We start from the raw sequence: 20740 nt of genomic DNA, 5'->3' as shown, positions 1-20740 counted from the left end.
TCTGAGCTTAAGCGGTTCCCCGGACAACAGACCCCAAACAGACGGGTCTGTTTAGTAGCCACTTCACCTTTTCACGACGCGATAGCCTTGGACAAAAAAGCCTGCGACACGACGACGACGACGACACAACAATAGTCAACCTACGACGACGACACTCACCATACAATCACCGCTAAAAATTGCGATCATCGACTGTTCGCCCTTTGGCTCTAGGGACAATGCTGGCGATCCGTGACGAAAACGCAGTCAACGCAGCCCAGGCTGCTAGACTTGCTCCCGGAAAGAGCCAGCTGGCTCCCAAGACCCCTGGGGCTCGATACCCGAAAACACCTTTGAAGATCCCTCTCAATGACGAGAATGCCGTTGGGGCGGGCAAGACGGTGCTTGCACCCAAATCAAATGCGAATGGACCCATCCAGGCTTCTGCCAAGAAACAGAATCTTATTACACCCTCCGGTATGGCTCTGGAGCGGATGTCTAGGAAAAAGAAATTGGCTGATATTGTTTGCAGAAACACGAGCTCGCGCGCCACTGGGAAACAAGACCACCAACGCAAAAGCTAAGAGCAACCAGAACGCTGGCGTAAAGGATATCGTCAAGGAGTTTGAAAAAACCCAAACAAAGCCCACGACTACAAGGAAGCTGAAGCAGCGCTCTCCCAGTGCTGCACCCCTCAAGCTTGAAGTTCGCAACGATCAACCCGGTTCTTCTGAGGAACCTGATGTCGAATATGCGCCTCCACCTGCCAAAGATTTGCCCTACGAGTCGGATGTCATCCCCGATGGGACATTAACTTTTGAGGGTCTCAAACCCGAAAACATGCTCAAGGGATACTACAACCATTTTTACAATCCTCTGGGGGAAGATGGTATCAGACTACGCGACAGGCAACAGCAGGATAAGCTGAAGAAGGCGCTGAAGGAGAGCGACAACCGCATTCTACGCGATATTCGGGAAATGGATTGGTCGGTTTCTGACGTCCCTGAGACTGCTGCTTTCAGTCAGAGGAAGGCTCCTGTCCCAGCCCCTAATCCTGCTGTCGCTCGAAAGACTGTCGGGGGTGCTATCAAGTACCCGCCCACCATCGCTTCTCGCAGAGCTGCGTCGGCACTGTCGATGGCTACAGGCTCTACCATTAAGCAGAGGAAGCCCGTGGAGCAGAGCACTAGCGCCAGGAGACCTATTTCCGCCTTCCTTCCCCGAACTAGGCCTGCCAAAGCGCCCCTAACTTCTAAGTCTACAAACGCTGAGAGTGCTGTGGGAGAAGCCGCATCGAGGAGCACTCTGGGCTACACAAAAGGACGCTCAGCCTCATCCCTTGTCAGCAGACGCGCCAGAACCCCTACGACGGCACGAACTGTATCGACAGATATTGTGACCATTGTTCCCCAAAAGTCTGTGGCTAGGCAGGAAGCGTCCCCCCAGAAGCGGAACATTGGTGAAGAAGATGCCCAGGATCTAGGTCGCCTCCAGTTTCTTTCAATTTTTGATCATACTGGAGATGAGGATGATGGTATTCTTGGTGGCTCCGGTCCACGACAAGAGGACTTTGAGGATGAGGAGTTTGAAATGAAGCTAAGCTTCTAACTACTAGACTGCTTAGATGGCGTTTGGGCATGATCACTCTCTTTTGTGGAATTCTGACGGAATGGCTATGGATTAGAAGGCGTTTGGATGGCATCGTGAGCCGACAATATCACGCCTTTATGGGACACTGAAGTCGAAGGGTACCTCGGCCCTGCAATCAAGACTCGCACGCTTGTATTTATTATGTTGAGACACTGTATGACATATCGGCAGGGACAGCAGACGATGATGGAGACGGGGTTTGTGCTTTGACGAAAACCGCAGCTACTTGTATTCAGTTGCTTGCCAGTTTAATCTTGACGACATTGTCAATGATAGTTTCGAAGTGATTTTAGCGGTTTGCTGAAGTTCAGTGCTAGGCTATCAACAAATGAGTATCAAAGGATCTTGCAATGCTCAGGCAACTAAAGCCAGGCCCCTCATTGGTTCACTAAGACGAAAGTAACGGGGTAGCTTTGCTCACTCCCCTGTCGCTTTGCTGTCGAGACGCGCGAAAATTGGCGGGTTTCCGACGCGACCTTGTCACGTGCCAGCTGTCATACACTAACAAGCCGAACCCCACTCCGAAGCAGGTACTCAGTACCTAATTTTCGGTGCGAAGTACCTCTTGCGCAGCACCCCAAACGCAGCACCCATGCGTAACGGTGTACTCTCGCCTTGTTCCGTGGCTGGGTCTCCGCCTAAATCGCATCCCTGAAAGAGTTTGGACACTCTTCAACCACCAACTTTCTGACCTCACTGTTCAATTTCTTCCAGCCTCACTGTCCGTCGATCGCATCGCAACAGTTAAACGCCCTCATTTACGAATCAGCGGGTTGATTGCATCGAAGCTGGCCCTTTTGCGACTGGGCATCTCCTTTCTTGGCTGACGCAGTTGGGCTCTTGCCCCCTTGCGGACCAACCAACCGCCCGTGTCGGTGTCGACACCTCGGTCGCGTGAACTTCGACATCGCGCATCTGCCTCCCGCCACGCTCCTGCTGCTGTTGTCTCCAGCGATGCCCCTTGCTGTCTGAAAATCCGACACGCAAGAGATGATGGTCGGTTGCAGGCGGGAGTGGTAGAGACAGATACACCTCACGATGACTCGCCAATCGTCGGCGAGCTTCGCACAATTCTTTCCCACCGCACCGCGTGCAGCTCGGGACAGGGCTACGGAACGAGAAAGAGCCAAGGCAAAAACACAAGATTCTCCTAGCGGCATTTTTGGTGGCCAGAAGAACAACGGCATACAGTCCATCAACGGCACGAGCATCGGAGCTTCATCTGGTACTGATGGCCTGCCTTCCGATTCCTCTCAGCAGCCGACCGATGGCCATGAGTCGCCCTTAGGAGATACACTCAACGCCATTGGATCTGCCAGCTCTTATGCGAGCACTGGCTCTTCAGTCTTTAGCTCATCTGCACGGCAAGCCGTTCCGAACGGCTCATCGCTCATACCTACAACCAGCGGCACGCCGCTCACCTCTATAGAATCACCCTCATCCTTAGGCAATGCTGGCCTGCCGAAGACGAATATGGTCCACACTCAAATCATCGATCGGGATGAGGCATCGGTCTCTCGCAACACCCCGTTATCCCGCCTGAATAGCTCTCTCTCGGAGCCCTCACCCATTGAGCGCATTCCTGCGCGAGATCCCTCACGATCGCGAAAAGGCATCAAATGCATATATGATCCATCTAACGACCGGAGCCTATCGAAACATAACAAGAAAGATGCCAAGCCAATATATAAGGACTTTGGATTGGTACGTGCAAATATAATATACCCACCCGTGGAGGGGGAACGTCATCTTTTGTGTGAGAGCTATGGCTAATAAACTGAGTAGGAAGATGACGCTCCCCCTCCAGACCCTCGCCTTGCTAAAGGCGGGCGTTTGGGGTACATCAATACCGATTTCCACCTTCCAAAGTCTCGCCTGCGTCAATCACCATACAATCTGAGGCCGTATCCGTACGATTCCAAAACGTCAATCGGTCCAGGGCCGCCCACGCAAATTGTGGTGATCGGGTTCAACCCACTCATTACATTTTCCAAAGTAACAGCTGCGTTTGCGACCTTTGGTGACATTGCAGAGAGCAGCAACAAAATGCATCCTGAGACGGGCAGCTACCTTGGTTTCGCAACGTTTCGATATAAGGATGCGCACCCCAGCCGCTCGAGGCCCACACCAATCAAGGCCATTGATGCCGCACGTCGCGCTGTTAAGTCCATGCACGGGCAGCGTATTGAGGCGAATCAGATTCGGGTGGAATACGACCCCGAGGGCAAGAAAAGTCGTCGCATGCTAGAGGAAGCCCTCAAGAAAGAAAGAGCCTCAGAAGCTGCGATGTCCACTGCGAAGCCGCCGCCAACGGGGCCGCGAGCTGTCTTGTCCGATAAAGTCCCTGGGCCTCCGCCGCTTGCACCAAAAGGCCCTTCCTCTCACAGGCAGGCAGTAGCCGGTGTGCCCCCATGGGTACCCAGTCAGCCAAAAGGGCACGTTGCGATTGAAGATAAGGCAATTGCGAAGCAGCTTGCAGGCGAGCCATATGTGTTCGTAGCTCATGAGCACGTTCCTGTCATGGTCACAACCATTCCGCATATGAAGAAGCGTCTCAAAGCGTTCGCTTTCGACGACATTCGTATTGACCGGACTGGTTACTTTATAGTGTTTCCCAACTCACTGCACGGCCGTAATGAGGCAATGAAGTGTTACAGAGCTGCCAATCATACCGACCTGTTCACGTACAACATGGTGATGCAGCTCTATCTTCCACAGACCTCTAGTCGAGACTCCGAGTCAGCAGCCCCTCCCCCCCGCTCAAGACGAACTCCGAGCCCCGAACGGAAACGTCGAACCGATTTACGACTGAGAGAGGATAAAGACCGACGTCGCCGTGAGGAGGAGGCCGATATAGAGGAGGAGAAGCGACAAAGAGCCAAGAACTTTGACCCTGTCATGGAGGCTTGCGATGTTGTCGCTCGAGAGTTGGCGGAACATCTAATCAAGCATATCCGAACGAGAGTTGCTGTTCCTACTCTTACGTCCTTTCTCAACCCTTCAAATCATGTTGCTATGCGACGCAAGCTCAATTTGGAAGATCCAGCTGGTTCGGTCCCGTCTGTTACAGTGGACGCTGGCGACGAAAGCCCTGGTGTCGACACTCCAAACTCGGGTGCAGACCCTATCGAGCGTCGCACTGGTCGGTTAGAAATTTCATCTCTACCTCGTATCCGCAAGGCAAAAGCTACCGGCCAAGGGGCGCGTAATATCGGCTTCATGGACCCCTTTTCACGCAAGCGAGCGTCGCAAGGCCGTGGTGCCTTCAGATCATTGCATCATCGTTTAAAGAGCTACGACAGTGATGCTGAATCCGACGAGGAGGTCGAAATTAGAGATGTGGCGCGGGATACAGAAGAGCCTGATTCTCGACCGCGTAGTCGTATGAGTACGGATGATGATGTTTCCAAGGACGACTTTGCCTCATGGGGTCCTGCTGAGGAAGACTCTATGACAGAGGCAAGCTTTGCCGTTGGTGAGGGATTAACTTCGACGAAGAAAAGGAAATTAGATCTTGAGCTCCAGTCAGCCATCAAACGCCAGAAGAAGTCCGACGAGGAGCTCTTTGGAGTCACACTGGACAACATTCAACCCGAGCTGCCGGTTCATGAGATCTCTGAAGATGCTGCCCTTGACATCGACATGACTGATGTGCGAAGTGAGACTCGCTCTGAGACGCCCGCACTCTCAACAGCGAAGGGTCCAACGAAGAAGTCGAAATCGAAGAAGAAATCAAAGAAACAAATTTTTGAGGAACGCGAAGCGCTGAAGAAGCAGCAAGCTCAAGCCCAAGCTGAAGCCGAAGCCGAGACGGAAGAGGAAGACTCGGCTGCCACGACATCTCTACCAGAACCAGTTGAGCCAGTGCCTGTGGAGAAGAAAGAAGAAGATCCTGTTCTTAAGCCAACAGTAGTGGACCCTACCTTGTTCTCGACTACGGTCACGTCAGCTCTTGATCTGTCATCTGACTTCAAGCTCGACATCTCAGCTTTACAGGAATTGTCGCTTTCTGCAGCTGATAGTCCAGACGTTTCCCGGCTCAGGAAGCGGTTTGGTGGTGCAGATCTTGGAGATCCCCTTCTTTGGTTGTGGCGGCGTAACCGTGTACGGGAGCTCAACTCCCAGAAAGGAACTGTCGACCAGGCCGTTGGCATCGAGGGCTACTACGTTCCGAACCCCACCGGATCTGCAAGAACTGAAGGCGTCAAGAAGATCCTTAACGCCGAAAAGTCCAAGTATCTACCACATCACATCAAGGTCCAGAAGGCTAGAGAGGCACGGCAAGCACGGTACAAGAAAGATGGCAAGGATGCCGCAGTCGAGGCTAGCAGGCTCGCTGTTGCAGAAAAGGTCGTGGCCAAAGGTAACTCGAGGGCCAATCGCGCCAATAATCGTCGACACGTGTCAGCTCTTCAGGATGAGAAGAAGATGTCTGGCGATTCTGACGCCTTTAAGTTCAATCAGCTTAAGAAGCGGAAGAAGCCGGTCAAGTTTGCACGGTCTGCCATCCACAATTGGGGTCTCTATACGGAGGAGAACATCAACAAAGACGATATGATAATTGAGTACGTCGGTGAGCAAGTGAGACAGTCGATCTCGGAGATTCGGGAGAAACGTTATTTGAAGAGCGGTATGGGTAGCAGTTACCTATTCCGTATCGACGATAACACGGTAATTGATGCCACTAAGAAGGGTGGCATTGCTCGCTTCATCAATCACAGCTGTATGCCCAACTGCACCGCCAAGATCATCAAGGTGGACGGAAGCAAGCGAATCGTCATCTATGCCCTCCGTGACATTGGGCAGCGTAAGTCACACCATAAATACTGAATACATAGGGTGCGAGCTAACTCTGTACAGACGAGGAACTGACGTACGATTACAAGTTCGAGCGTGAAATCGGCAGTTTGGACCGCATTCCCTGCCTTTGTGGTACGGCGGCGTGCAAGGGGTTCCTCAACTAATCCTGGTTGCTTCTTTCCGGTGTTTTTGGTGACAAACGGGTTATCTGCATACGCCCTCTGTATGTTTATGGAGCCTGGTTGCGTTGCAGGGGTAGGAACTCAACTTCTAGAGCCGTTTTTTTTTTTTTTTGCGAAGGGCAATCGTCGGCGGTGGTATTTCCGTCGTCTCTCATTTGTTCACTCGACCACACGCATACCCCTTGGATCCGTCTTTTGCGTTTATATTATATGCATAACAACCGAGGCCGGGTAAGGGAAAGGAGACGAAGCTTTTGGGCAAAGGGCGGGAAAAGTGTACTATGAGTTATTATCCGCGGTTGCGGGCTTCGGCGTTCATTTTTGGGTGGGGGAAGAAGGGTTATTCGAACCGGCACCAAGGCCAAACAGCAAGCTAGTTACGCGGTGTCTTCCTTTTCGACGATGGAAGCGGAAAGGGGAGAAGGAAAAGAGAGGCTCTGGTGCCCAAGTTTCGGCCAGGGTGCGTGAGAGCAAAATCATCATCTCTATGTAATCCGGGCGTATATCACCTCAATGTACATATTGCGAAAGAATCCGGCATTTGGTGGACTAGTGAATGTCCCAGCCAATTACCGGGAGACTGCTTATTAATATCAATGGCGCTTGATCCCTATGAATGTTTCTATTGCTGTGTAGTTGATGCTGGCATGGACGACTTTGCCAGACTGACGTTTCTGACGAAAGAGCTCAGAGGGTATAACGGTCCGCTGAAGTCCATGTCGTACCTATGCAAGAGGTGAGACGTTTTGTCGGCCGAGGGACCGCAAAAAGACTTACCAGTAGTTGACTGCCAACACGAAGCCCTCGCCGTCTTCCGGGCATGATTGTGATACCTTGTGATACCACATTGCTGGGAGATAGAGCATATCGCCCGGTTCAAGAGTGACTCTGACAGGCTCGGCAAGGCGAGAATACGATGTAGCATTAAAGCCGGGTAAATCGGGGTCCCACGTTGCGAAGGGAACCTGGTCCTGAGCTCTTGACGTGTCGTTTTTCTCGCTTCCTCCATCATTATTCTCCCTGCCACCATCAGCAGCGTCGATGTTGTTCTGATCAAGTTCCAGTACCAGATCGCGGGCACCGTCACGGCGGCGATAAGTCGCAGACGTCAGCATCTGCTCATTGACGCATGGATGGCACAGCGGCGGAAGAAGAACGAAGTGTTTGCGGCCGCGGACCTGAACGTAAATATTCTCATAGTTGTCTTTGTGTAGGGCTGTGACGGAGCGGGAGTTGCCTATCCAGAGGTTTATGGCGTCGGGGTCACGATCAAGGGCGATGCGGGCAAAGGGAATCGAAGAAGGCACATCGGTGAAGAGAGGGAGATATTCGTTACGGAGATTGTCATTTTCTATGTTAATGAGCACGTGTGATTTAACATGGGGTATAAGAGCGGGTGTGAGTGTGAGGGGAAGGAAGTGAAAGTGGAATACATACGAGTCTGAGCATAACGAACCTCCGACGTCGTGTCCTTGCTTCGTTCTTGATCGATGACATAGTTGAGAAACTCTTCAAAATTTTCATCTTCCTCATGAGGCTTTGCGAAGACAACGTTCCCGTCGCCATGTTGGGTTGGCGCATCGGCGTTGCTTGAGTGTGTTAGTCGACATAGATGAGATTAATGTATTTTTACAGTACTAGGTACTAAGAATTCCCGCACTCACCCGAACGGCGTCACTGCGACATTGACGGTCTGGCCCCTAAAGGAATTTAAGAGGAATTCCTTGTCCCATGTCTTATTTGACTTCCAAGAGGAGGCTGCGCCGCGGACGACGAAGGGAGTATTACGGGCGACATAGCGCATGAACTCGAGCGGACTGGGTTCCTCGTCCAGCTCATCAACAAAGGCGACATTGAGTTCACTGTAAGTTGTGATGAGCTCAGTCATCGGGTCTCCTAGACAAGGCGAAGTCTCTGAATTCATGATCCCGGGCGTCGGCCGTACAGGTGGTGGCGCATGTATGATGGTGCTGATGATGAGTGTGAGTGTGACGGGGGCTGTGGTGGCATGACTAAGACAGAGTGGGTGTAATTTGGGGTTTTGGGTTGTGAGTGAGATTTACGAGGGCTACATGTACGGGCGAGGAAACGACAGCAACAGCTGGATCTGGGTGGCTTCAACTAAGAGATCTCGCTTGTGCAATGGAAGCTACATGTTCTCTTTTAACTTATGTTGGCTTGCAGTAGAAAATACATTATCAACAGTGGTCTGCCGAGGAGAGACCATCAATGTTTCACGGTTCAAAGCCATGCCACCTGGACCCCAAGACTCGTCCCACAGACGCACGTGTAGTACTGCGAAGCAGCCTCCGAAACGATCCAACAGAAGAGCACGACAGAGAAAAGAAAGGACCCTTGAATATGCTAGACTGGGAGAAGAAGGAACAATGTAACACGCACACGCGGGTGAATACGCGAATGCAAGGGTATCATTGGATTTACTGCGTTAAGGATACCCGAAGAGACGGGGGTGGTAATGAGGGACGGGAGGACGAGGGTTGGAGGGGGAGGGGTCTCGGAGGTCTCAATTGGTGGTGCGAACCGCACAGGGCGGCGCAGGGCCAATCAGAGAGGCGGCCCCAGTGGGAAATGGCCTGACTTTAGCATCAACTGGGCTGATTATGATGGCAGTATTGGTGATTTGAGCGAACACACCGCACCGAGTAATCACATTTGCCGTGGGCCAGTGTAGCCTTGCTGCAAGATTGTCCATCTGATTAATTATAGATAAGATAGATCAGATCCGGTGCCGTGGAAGTGCTGGGCTGGTTAGTTATTTATGATGGCCCATCGCCCTGCTTTTTTTTTTTTTTTTTTTTTTTTTACCCTTTGAGAGAGCTGGCGGCTGGCGGGAGCTCCCCTCCGACTTTTCAGTTGGTTGTTCTTTGGGTTGGAGCCAACAAATCGGCCACAGCAATATCGTCAATAACGGCAAGAACAGCGACAACTGTTCTCAATCAGATGGGAAGTTGCTCCGTATCATTAAGAAAATCGACCAGGAACCAGACAGAAAACCCCAAAGCTTTGGTTTAGGTTATCGCAAGCACCTTCACAATACGCATACAAACCACCCACCCAAGAATCGCAGTCGCTCTGCAACCAACCGTGCTACGTTGTTTTCGCCTACTGCCCACATTCCAGAAGAACATAGGATGACGACGAGATTCACCAATAAGCGACTAGCGGTTGTGTGTCTGGGTCATTCAGCTATGTTGCCATCTTGTCCAACCTCCCGGTTCATCTACGACAGCATGACGGATTGCATACTTGCAAGTTAAGACATGGCTTTGATTTCGCTCAGTACGCACGCCGCGTGCAGCAGCAGCAGCAGCGACAATGGTTGTGGGCAAGTCCGTCGGGGGTTTGTTTCCTACCCAGCTGTTGACCTGGCGGATTGAGGCACGTTTTGAGCTGGACGGACCAGATGTCAAGATGTGCGCCCGGTAGCTCCATCACGCACCATTCCTCTCCCTCGTGGCTAATCCTAGCGCCGTTCGAGGTTTGCTGAAGGGTGAACGCACATACCAGACTCGGTACCACAAACAAAACCTCGCGGCTTGACCTCGCAAACATACATTATCTGTGTGTATGCTGGATTACTCTTCCCGGGACTGTCGAGACCCTTTACAGTTTGCTGATCTTCAAGCGAAGACGAGTCAACAGCAGGACGAAGCAGGATGAGAGAGCGTCGACTGGACCCAAGTGCAGAAACCCTGCGTCAATGCTTCCCCGCCCGATGCTGCAGGCAGACCAGATGGGTCAGAGTTTCTCCTTGTCTAGTTTGGCCACGTACAGGAACAGCCACCACACGTTCCTATTGTCTCTCCGGCTCTGGAAAGACGAGTAGTCCTAGTGGACGCCAAGGTCGGGCGATTCGACGCCTCCGAGTATGTCTCTTTCTTGTGCCCTACACCCTGTCCCGTCAACCCGATCTCCGAGGAGGGAGAGACAAGATTTTGTCTTTGGGTTTTCCCCTTCAACTTCTGGAATATCCTAGAAAAACCTTTCTAGGTTTAATTGTGCTGTTTGAGACCCGCACATCACTGGCGGTTTTGGACCACTAGCTCGAAGCGTACTCTCTTCGAAAAATATGCCAGTCGGTCCGGGGAGGTGAGGGGTTTCTCAATACACGAGAAACTTGATGAGGTAGAAGCAGAGGCAGACGCGACGCAAGCCTGTGCGTTCCTTGCTTCGCTTTTCATCTCAGGATTCCCCTACTCGGCTGTTTGACTTTGCTACCCCAAAATAGCCAGCTTACCCAACCTTATTTTGCTTCCTCTCCGCCGATGTCTCCGTCATCTCTACCTCGGCCTAGAGTAGTCCACTCTATCGGGAGGAGTGGGTCGATTGAGGTCTTTTTTTATTATTATCTATTTCTTGTGTTCTTGATTTGCCTTGCAGCCTGGGCTGGGTAATGTATAAGAAAGTAAGTACCTAGGCTTGCCTGGTTCTTTTTATCGGCCTCTTTGATACAGGAGCCTCTAGGGCTTTTGTCTTAGTCTCCGTCCACAAGTTGGCAGCTAGATAGGGCCTGAAGATGTCGGTGTCAGTGCTCGGCGTCAAACTGGGAAGGGTCGGGGCTCGCTCTAGTGGGCGATCCCCTCGCAGACACACGACGTCTCTAGCTTGGCGGCAGCGCTAAAACACCCCTCGCTTGGCTCTCTAGCGGCCTCTTTGCACGCCAGAACAGTCATGGGCAGCGGGCCAAGTCCGCACCGTGGTTGGCGCGTTGCGGCAGTACCAGGGGCCCAGGTCTCACTGGAGTTTCCTGCTCATCCTCGCAGGGAAGTCGTCCCATGTTCCCCGACACACCACGCCATGGGCGCCGGCAGAATCCACCCTCCTTCAGTGGGACTTTCTGTCGACCGGTGGGTGTCGTCGCCCGTCTACAAGCAGGTACCGCAATGCCACTTACCGCGCCAGAGCCTGAGGAACGCCCTGCAAGCTGTGTTACGCCAAGGTACACATCCACTAGCTAGGTAGGTAGTAGTGGTTGGTGTGGGCGTGTGTGCGGTTGCCCCCTCCTGCACGCTGCATCATACCTCCCCCTGTTCTGTCCGGTCCTGTCAGGTCCCCTCTACCCGCCTGTGCTTGCTACTCTACCGATCGACACTTGCTGAGGTCCCTCATCGCCTGCCGGAAGTTACGCCATTCTTCTTTCAATACCATTCAGTTCTTTCTCTCTCTCGCCTTATCAACCCAAGCTCACCCAAGAGACATTCCCCCTCTCAAAACCGTATTTCACCTTGTCTTGGCCGCATATCAACCTCCGCACCCTCCTGCCGCCTTGCCTCTACCCACCCGGGTTCTCGAAAGAGACTGATTGCAACCCCCCCGACCGTAAACCTGCGACTGCACCGCAACGCCGAGAACGACAAACACCCACACCAACAGCGCCCCGGCAAGAAAATGCATCTTTCAATTGATTCGCCCCTCACCTGCGACTAACACAATTTCCACAACCGACTTCCAGCAACCAGCCCAGACTAAGAAATTTAGTCTCGTTCCTGTTTGTCCTAAGCTCCATCGCAGGTGCCCGCCGCCGTCGTTCCACTTCGCTCATCTTCGTCCTTCTTCCCGACCGACGGACGTCGAACCTACCGACCACGGCCCATCTCCCCAGTCCGGCTCCTATACACAACTAACAGCCGCCCCATCCCTCCCCCCTCCTTGGGGCGCATTGATTTCAAAAGCTTCCACCCTCCCAATCCCCAGTTTCAACTCATTCTCCAACCAGCGTCTCCCCGGTCCGTCTCCATGTTCGATTAGTCTGGCCCAGCCCGAAATCGTCAAATCGAACCATGAGGGCAGCATCCACCTCCTGCAGGCCTACAACAATATTCCGTGCAGCAGCAGATCAACCTTGGATGGATCACGCGCTCGTCTGAGCCACGTCTGCTCTTGCAACCACATCTGCCGTTTCCTCTGCTGCCGCTGCTGCAAGTCCACTTGCAACCGTCGCCGCAGATGATTTGGTATCTGCTGTATCCTTTGCGAGGGTAAGAGCTGTCGTCCCCTTCTCCCCTACCCGACACGGTTCGTTGTGGGGAAGCTGCCTGATTGCGCATGTCCTAACTTACCTAGAACGACGGAAGCTCCTGTCCTTGCCCCGACGCATCCTCTCTGCCGAGCCTTCGCGAGATACGGCCGATACGCCGCGAGACACGTCGTAACAACACTCCTTATATCCGTCGCCGTTGCCGCCATTCTCATTTACCCATTTCCGTACCTCTACACCTCAGATCTAAGCAATGGCGCTTCCAACCTACCCCATCATGTGTGGACTGCCGCGCAGCCGCTCAAGGAAAACAGCACCGAGCCCGATGTCATAATGCGTTCGATATGGGTTCATGGCAGTTATATGAAGGCTTTGGAACGCGATGTCTTGCTCGGCGCCCTCGAACTGCAAGACGAGCTCCTTGGTTCCACTAAAGACTTCAGTCCGCGCCGACCCGTCTCGACCCTTCGTCGTCTCCACGACCCTCTTGTAGATCTCACTCCAGGAGACCGGGATGCTTTTCATGTCGTCAACGGCCTCACAAATCAATCATGGTTTTTTCACTCGCCTTTACAGTACTGGTCGTGCTCTCAAGAGCGCATATCAGCAGATGAAGATATTCTTTCTACCGTCAACGCGAGGAAAACCCAGCCAACCTCGGTCAATGTTACACTGCGGCATTCGATTGTTTTCAGCGGCAAGCGCTTCGAAGATCGAAAGCTCATGGCTGCTGACGCTTTGGTGATAACCCTAATTCATCTTCGCGATTCCCCCGTTGGCCGTCAATGGGAGAGGAAGGCCGAGGCTCTTGCTACTCAGATGAAGGACAAATGGACGGCGTATCCTGCCGACGGAAGAAGCATGACCAGCCAGCTTTACGAGTTCCAGTTCATGCCCATCTCCGTTCAGGATACGGTGATTCTGGCGCTTGCATACGGTCTGGCTTCTGTCTACTTTTTATTTAGCCTCTCTAAGCTGAGAGCTGTGAAGTCCAAGATTGGGCTGATAGTGACGGTTTTCGTTCAGATCGTTGTGTCCATCATGTCGAGCTTCACAGTATGCGCCGTCTTCCGAGTCGATCTTTCAGGAATTCCGCAGGCAGCGTATCCTGTTGTTGTCCTCTCTATGAGCCTCGAGAACATTTTCAGGCTCATTAATGCCGTCATATTGACCCCTTCGGAAAACAGCACGAGCAGTCGGATTAGTCGCGCGTTTGGTGAGACGGCACATGTCGCCTTGGCTAGCTCGGCACAAAACGTCTTGATTCTATGGGGCTTATCTCAAATTGTCTCACCTGGCGTTTCCGCATTTTGCACTTTTGTATCCGTTGCGATTGTCTTCGACTTCTTCTATTTATCCACCTTTTTCTTGGCTGTTCTCAGCGTCGACGTGCGTCGAACGGAGCTTAGCGATGCTCTCGCCAAGGCCTCATTAAAGAATAACAGGTATGGACAGGAACAGCCCCTCAAGACAAGCTGGTTTGAAGCCATGCTTCAGGGGAAAATTGCCTTGTCTACCCGTATTGCCGGTACTGTCATCATGATTACGTTTGTTCTGATTGCGCAGTGGCACTTTTTCGAGAACGATACTGTCGCTCGACTTGTGCTTGGGATATTCAGAATGGGCAGGAACAGCGTCAACTTCAGTCCGCAGAAAGACACAATGCTTATCGATATTCACCAAGCACGTAGCCCAACATCGTGGCTTCGACTACAAGACCATGAGAGCGCTCGCGAGGTTATCAACGTCATCAAGCCGCGGTCTCACAGCTACATCGCGCGCGTCTACGACCCACTAGTTTTTGTACTCAATGGTGCTGATCGCACCCCGCGCATACCTGAGCGACCTCTGCTGCCAGCCCTTTACGATTTCATCAATCATCACTCTAAGCATTTTTTGGTCACAGTTCTATTCATCATCTCAGCTGTCCGTCTCCTTATGAACTACTTGTTGTGGGGAGATGATGCGGATTCGAGACGGAACGACGACATCGGTGACCAGCCTCTCCTAGCTATCGACACGTTGCCAGAGGAGCACTCACTTGATGTGGTTCTCATGTCATCTTCGTATGACGGCCACATCATATCCGTCGGACTTGACCGCGCGATTCGGGTGTGGGACGTCCGGTCCGGTATACGGGGCTACTCGCTGGCGGATGTCAAACCACCACCGGAGAACCCTTTCCCCATCTTGGCTGTTGCAACAGATAAGAAGTCTAACTGGTTGGCTCTCCTGTCAGCTCGCAAAGTTTTCCTATGGAACATGCTAGAGCATCGATGGAGCCTGTCGGTACCAGTCGATTTAAACGGCCAGAAACCCGAAGGTTTCTTTTTTGGCGTCCCAACATTCGAACACCCTAGTCCGTTAGTCATTGTGCGGCGGAATGGGACAATGACGCAGATCTTCCCGGGTATGAGAGAGCCCATGGAATTTACCATCTGGAAAAGTCCCCTTATATCTGTCCGGCCGCTCGTGCAGAAAAGTGCACCGAATGGAAACTCGCAACTATCCATACTTACTGCATCGAGGAAAGGCTGCATCCACGTCGCAACCCACCAGGAGGACGATACGTGGATATCGCAAAGCCTTGACGTCCACTCTGTGGAAGATCGAGACGCGTATCAAGTTGTACCGCTCTCTGCGCTTAGCTCGTTTCTGATTGCCAGATCTCAGACGGTAGATCTTGTTGACGCGAAGACCAAGAACTTGCTCCACACATTTGAAACCGAACCCATCCAGCCGCGGTCGCTAAGGTGTTTCCACTCTTCACGACGCAAACCTCAATGCGGATCGGTTGGACTTGTGTCATTTGGTATCGCGTACAACCACGCCGACTCGGGCGACTGTATCATGCAGACTTACACTTGCAAAGAGGATGGAGATGTCATCTGCTTCCGGAGTACGAATCTCCCACCGAGTCGCAGTTGCTCATTGTGGCATGACACAATTGAGACGAAACGACAGATCCATAACCCGGGCACGTGGGAAGCGCTGCCTAACGGCTTTCTCGTAGGTGTTCGGAAAGATGCACAAGACAGCGGATCCAGCAGTGGTGAGTCGTCTCCCACAACCACCAGTGGACTCCGGCGCAGGATGTATCAAAGGCTTGAAAGGCGGCCCAGTAGATCTCAGGACAATTGGGAAGTTTGGATCGCCTCACAGCTGGGGCGAGATGAGATATACGAAACCCAACCGCTTCATTCAGAAGACGAGAACGGCTCTCACCTTATCATCTCTGAACTTGGTCCCATGGTCAAAGTCGGCACGGCGTCAGTCGCGGTGGGATTCGGAAACATTATTAAACTGATTACGGTTGGACATCAGCATTTCGAGGACCTGGCAGAAGGGGAAAACGGAGACCTCTTGAACTTAGGGAGCCGGCGGAGGAAGCCAGCAGGCGCTACGCATGCACGAATGAAGGTCCCATCCTGGAATTGAAAATGAGCGAGAAAAGGTGCAACTAAAGGGAGCGTACGATGAATTGGGCGGAAGGCTGCCGTCCTTTTACTTCTCATTACTATCTTTTTTTTTTATATATACCCCGGATGACAAAGGGAGTTGGGACTTTGTTTTAGGTGTTCATTTTTGTCTAGTCTACTTTGATACCCGTCATAAGTTGGCGAGTAGGGAATCATTAAACCAATTCGCAACATGGAAATTTTGCAAATCATACTCGCCTGCTAGTCTGGTGTGTTTTGTTCGTCATCGTTTTTTGGATTGAGTGGATAGCGTGAGCCCAGATTAGTTAGTCAGTAAGCTTGCGGCTCTTTCAACTTTGTCAAAGCAGGGTATAGTCTAACATTCGCTACATGAAAGCTGGACGACGGGCAATATCAAGCTGAAGGCGCATTGTATCTATGCAATAAGCTAAAGTCTATAAGTCTCTGAGATGGTCACTGATGTGCGATTGGCCAGGTTAAGGCTGCTGCCACGGGTTTCTCTACACATTGGCTCCTTCTTCAATGGATTGGTCTATTGACACAACTTCCTTCTTAGACGACCAGAGTATGCTTCACAGAGTGTCTGGCGTGGCAGCCAACAGGCCGCCAGTTCTGCCGCGTTTCCCACAGTTACTTCAGGAAGCCAATGGGGTTCATTTGTATTTAAAGGTCACTGTTCTTTCTCCTTTATGAGGGCGCTATCAATACCGCTCTTGCACGATATGTGACCAGTATTAGCTGGTAATGTGCATAACTCAGTGGACGTGATGTGATATTCATATCTTGGTAACTGTACGGGATGACAAGAACGAATGTACTATAGCTCCACGGCACCCGAGTCATCGACAACTTGAGGCGAGGCCCTTGCATAAAAGCCCCCTACAGCATGAGTTCTATTCTCAGAATCAAAGAGATATGAGCGACGCATGTATCTACGGGGCTCTACGATTCAAGCGGGATGGCATCCATACTGGACGCCCCGGCAGACAGTTACCCGGGACCAGGACCGGGACCACCGGGTGTCGTCAATTTATACATCCGCCTCGATCTCCCGAATAAAACAGCGCCAACATTTTGTTTCAAACCCCCACATAAACACAAAAGTAAGAGAGAATGGGCTAGATCTTTACAAGCTAGCGATCGGCTCGCAAATTATGATAGCCTCTTCAAGTACACTGTGCACGATTTATAGTTCATCTGCCTGGGCAGGAACGGGAAGATGAGGCCGGGGGGGATTGGGCAGAATATTTTAGAATACCGCGAAAAACTTTCAGCGTAGTATACGTGTTGTGGTTCCCTGAGATTATCGTCATGCTCCCCAGCCCGAAAAAAAAAAAAAAAAAGAACAACAAGAAAAAGCAAGACCACCCCTCCCCCGGCAAGAGGAAGGGGGAGGGGCGTATTGTGGGCAAAAGGGTACCCCAACATGCACGACATTTTGCTCAGTGGATCGTGAAGATCGCCATTTCGGGTGTTCACGGATGGACCCGAGTTTACACGCATGGCCAGATCGAGCAAGAGGGCGTATGGTCTCGAGAAAAAAAAACTGAAAAGGGGAATTGATCGTATAGGGGAGTGTATTCTTGCTCTAGACCCAGTCTAGCCAAAAGTCTAGCTTTTTTTTGTACTCGAGTTATTAATAAACACTTTTATAACGAGATGTCTTGGATACCTTGTCCATCATCGATGTATATCGGGCCGGGAAGCGAGCACAGCATGACACATGGAACATCTGGGAGGACCCTCTCTAGACGAGCTGATCTTCAGAATGGGGGCCGAGCGAGGAAGATACGAGATGCGAGGTTGAGCTTTCTGGTGCCATGACTGGGCTGTGACGGTATCCAGCGGTGTGCTTTCTACACTTGTCGGCTGTGATTCGGGAATGGCGCTTGTATTGTTGTGAGGGATACTACCCTGCCCGTTCGATTGAGCTTCGTACCCCGAAGGTTGAGTTCTACCCGCTGCTTCTTTGGTCCCGTACTCTTCTGGGACGCCTCAAGGTGTTGCTTTGAGTTATCATGTGGAGTAACCTCGAGGAATGGTTTCCGTCTTGCTCTTGCTTATATCCAGGATTCGAGCAGACCTTGACCAAAACGGGGAATGAAATAAGACCCAAAATCAGTATATGCCTGTGAAAGAAAAACCACGTTCCGGAAGTTGCGGGTTTGGACTGCGCTCCGAGTGCGCCTTGATAGTTTCACAATTCTAGCCAGCTAGCCTCGGTGCCCTTCGTAGATAGCCAGATAGGTGCAGTAAAATGGTGTGGGCACTGTACTTGGTGTCATTCGCTGTCTGTCGAACACAAGACTGCCGATAATTTCGCCACCGAAGACCCGCGATGAACTTCTGGCTCTCTGAACAAGAAATCAACCCCAAACCAACAGAATAGGACCAAAGACGTTTCGCTCATAAATCATGTTGCTCCAGTCAAAGAAAAGCATGGAGCTGCTCAGGCGGCCTACTCTTCACCCTTCTCGGACCCGGACCCGGAATCATCATCATCCGCATCGGCACCGCCCTGCTTCGCCTCCTTATCCTTTGCCCGCCGCCTCAACTTCTTCAGCCGATTCAGCCTCTTCTTTTTCTCCTTGAGGTGCTCCTCCTTGTTCGTCTTGGCCTTCACTGCCTCCTCGGCCTTCTTCTTCTTCTCGCGCTCCTTCATTCTGAGCGCGATACGCTTCTTCTTGCCCGGACGTCTCCTCCTTGCCGTTTCTTCGTTCTCGCCGTCTTTCGTCTCGGTGCCCTTCTTTGGCGTTGTCTTGATTTCCGTCACGCGCCACGGCGTCTCCATGCCCCACCACCGCTGCTTCGCACGCTCCAAGACATCCTCGCCTGTGACCGCGGCAAATGCAAACCCCTCCTTCGCTGCCGGTGTCGCCTCCTCAGCGATGTAGTATGATAGTGGCTTCTTCCTAGCCATGGCCCCCTCCTTCTCGAGAGCGAGCTCATCCTCGTCGACCAGCGCAATTTTTGTCACCGGTGCCGTTGAGAAGAGCCGGAATTCAAACTCTTCCGGCTCGTCGTTGCCCTTCTCTGCGTCGTCCTTCTCTTCAGGTTGCGACTCATCGTCATCGTCCCCCTTGGATGCCGCCGGTTTCGGCAGTGCTTTCTTTACCTTTTTTGTCGTTGTCGTTGTCGGTAATTGTTGCTCGACGCTGCTCAGGTCAAGCATCCCCGCCATGCGAGCGTGGAGCTTCGCGAGAAGCTCGGCATCTTGCTGGTCATCGCGCTGAGGCGCCTCATCCTCCGACGAGGAATTGAGGTCTTCGCGCCGGACTCTATTGCGCCTCAGTCAGCATCGCAATCGCAGAGCAAAAGCTTCGGCCGTCGGTGTCTTCGCACAACGCACCTCTTCGCGTCCGGGAGCTCGAACATTACTGCTATGCTTGGCTCTCTCGTACGGGATCCCTGATTTCTGGCTGGACCCTTGATATATGGTTTAAGTGTGCCCAGTCGCCGCAAACTGCACCTTGGCGTTCCAATCAACGGGCCCGCTCGAGTCTCGAAGTTATTCAGCAGAGGCTACGAGGCTACGTAGTAAAGTGCGATTGGCAGCGGAATCCCGACTGCCAATTGGAGTTCAATTGAGATTTTTCGCGTGGCTAAAAAGTGGGGGTTCATGGGCTTATCTTATCGTGGGCCACCTGAGCCTCCACCAAGACGACTTGAGCCGCCGAGGTCTTCTGGCAAGGAAAAGGTGACCTAGTAGCTCACCTACCCTTGCCAAGGTATTCGCAGCTACTGGGTAATCAGATTGAACAAAGCAGGGGCAAAAGAATAATGAACAAAACAAAACTATCGTAAGATGATTGAGGACACTTGGCGTGGGCGTCACCCGCACATCCTCTGCGTACGGCCGTAGAGCCCTGGAACCCGTAAACCACCCACCGTCCGGACTCCCGAGGTAAAACGGACACTCAACCCGTCAGGAAGCTGTAGCTGCACTGCACTGCACGGCAATTCAAGCTCAGCCGAGAAAACGTCGGCAACTGGTTTTATCTCAACACCGCCTAACCACGAAAAATTTACTACTGCTTCCATCTTAGGTTAGACAATGTGTAATCGCATCCCGCCGTGTCGGGCGTCGCCCGCATTCCAATTCCAAGTTCCTGACTAACCAACTGCGCCAGGATTAAGGAGGGGGTGTGATGACGGTAAATGTTCTCTAAAAGATGAAGATGGTTGTGAGGGGCGGGCCGGGGTCGGATGGCCTTTTTTTTTTTTTTTTTTTTATAACCCTCCCTAATGTTACTCATTAAACGACAACGGGCATGTTGGTTGGTTGCGTTACGTAGACGTGTTGGCTCACCGGAGCCCCCTTGCGAAAATGAAATATGGGTGTGGGTGGTGTTGGCGTTGTTGGTGGTGGTGGTGACAAGACGATGGATCATGACCACCGAAAAAAAACGGATCCTATCCAGCCCGTCGGGTCATGACACCACCCGTCCCAGCGGCTTGGGAGGAGAAATGTCACGGGAAAAGGGACCGAGGAGGAAGAAAGAAAAAAAAACAATAATGCGCCGCGTCCATACATCCCACACGCCCCCTAACAGTCACTCTCTCACATTTTCCCAGTCTCAGCTGAACAAGTCAGCTGTGCCCCATCCCCAGTAAACCCCAAAAATAAAAATAAAAACCTCCGGCAGAGTGTACATTACCCCCCTTCGCTCGTCCGTTGGACCGTTGGAGGT

The 20740-nt window shown here is 52.1% G+C and overlaps 5 protein-coding genes across 5 annotated transcripts; 3 read left to right on the top strand and 2 right to left on the bottom strand.

Moving 5' to 3' along the window:
* Window positions 1-218: 218 nt before the first annotated feature.
* CTRU02_201954 (uncharacterized protein) lies at window positions 219-1587 on the top strand (the record flags this gene model as incomplete). Its single annotated transcript, XM_036725311.1, has 2 exons — window positions 219-456; window positions 512-1587. 2 exons carry the CDS (start codon window positions 219-221, stop codon window positions 1585-1587), a joined length of 1314 nt encoding a protein of 437 aa, XP_036582989.1.
* A 1080-nt stretch (window positions 1588-2667) lies between these two features.
* CTRU02_201953 (histone-lysine n-methyltransferase) lies at window positions 2668-6593 on the top strand (the record flags this gene model as incomplete). Its single annotated transcript, XM_036725310.1, has 3 exons — window positions 2668-3333; window positions 3415-6436; window positions 6490-6593. The coding sequence occupies 3 exons, from the start codon at window positions 2668-2670 to the stop codon at window positions 6591-6593; spliced, it is 3792 nt and encodes a 1263-aa protein (XP_036582988.1).
* A 640-nt stretch (window positions 6594-7233) lies between these two features.
* On the bottom strand, window positions 7234-8535 carry CTRU02_201952 (phospholipase a2; the record flags this gene model as incomplete). The annotated part of the gene is made up of 5 exons (XM_070203952.1): window positions 7234-7336; window positions 7389-7631; window positions 7659-7962; window positions 8049-8200; window positions 8276-8535. The coding sequence occupies 5 exons, from the start codon at window positions 8533-8535 to the stop codon at window positions 7234-7236; spliced, it is 1062 nt and encodes a 353-aa protein (XP_070062534.1).
* Window positions 8536-12578: 4043 nt separating this feature from the next.
* On the top strand, window positions 12579-16047 carry CTRU02_201951 (srebp cleavage activating protein; the record flags this gene model as incomplete). The annotated part of the gene is made up of 2 exons (XM_036725308.1): window positions 12579-12610; window positions 12696-16047. The coding sequence occupies 2 exons, from the start codon at window positions 12579-12581 to the stop codon at window positions 16045-16047; spliced, it is 3384 nt and encodes a 1127-aa protein (XP_036582986.1).
* Window positions 16048-18507: 2460 nt separating this feature from the next.
* CTRU02_201950 (nucleolar protein) lies at window positions 18508-19424 on the bottom strand (the record flags this gene model as incomplete). Its single annotated transcript, XM_036725307.1, has 2 exons — window positions 18508-19327; window positions 19399-19424. 2 exons carry the CDS (start codon window positions 19422-19424, stop codon window positions 18508-18510), a joined length of 846 nt encoding a protein of 281 aa, XP_036582985.1.
* Between the last annotated feature and the right edge of the window lie 1316 nt (window positions 19425-20740).

Source organism: Colletotrichum truncatum, assembly GCF_014235925.2.
Source record: "Colletotrichum truncatum strain CMES1059 chromosome Unknown Contig_0001, whole genome shotgun sequence".
Taxonomy (NCBI): Eukaryota; Fungi; Ascomycota; class Sordariomycetes; order Glomerellales; family Glomerellaceae; genus Colletotrichum; species Colletotrichum truncatum.
The sequence above is the reverse complement of the archived record's forward strand: the minus strand, read 5'-3'. Positions and strand labels throughout refer to the sequence as shown.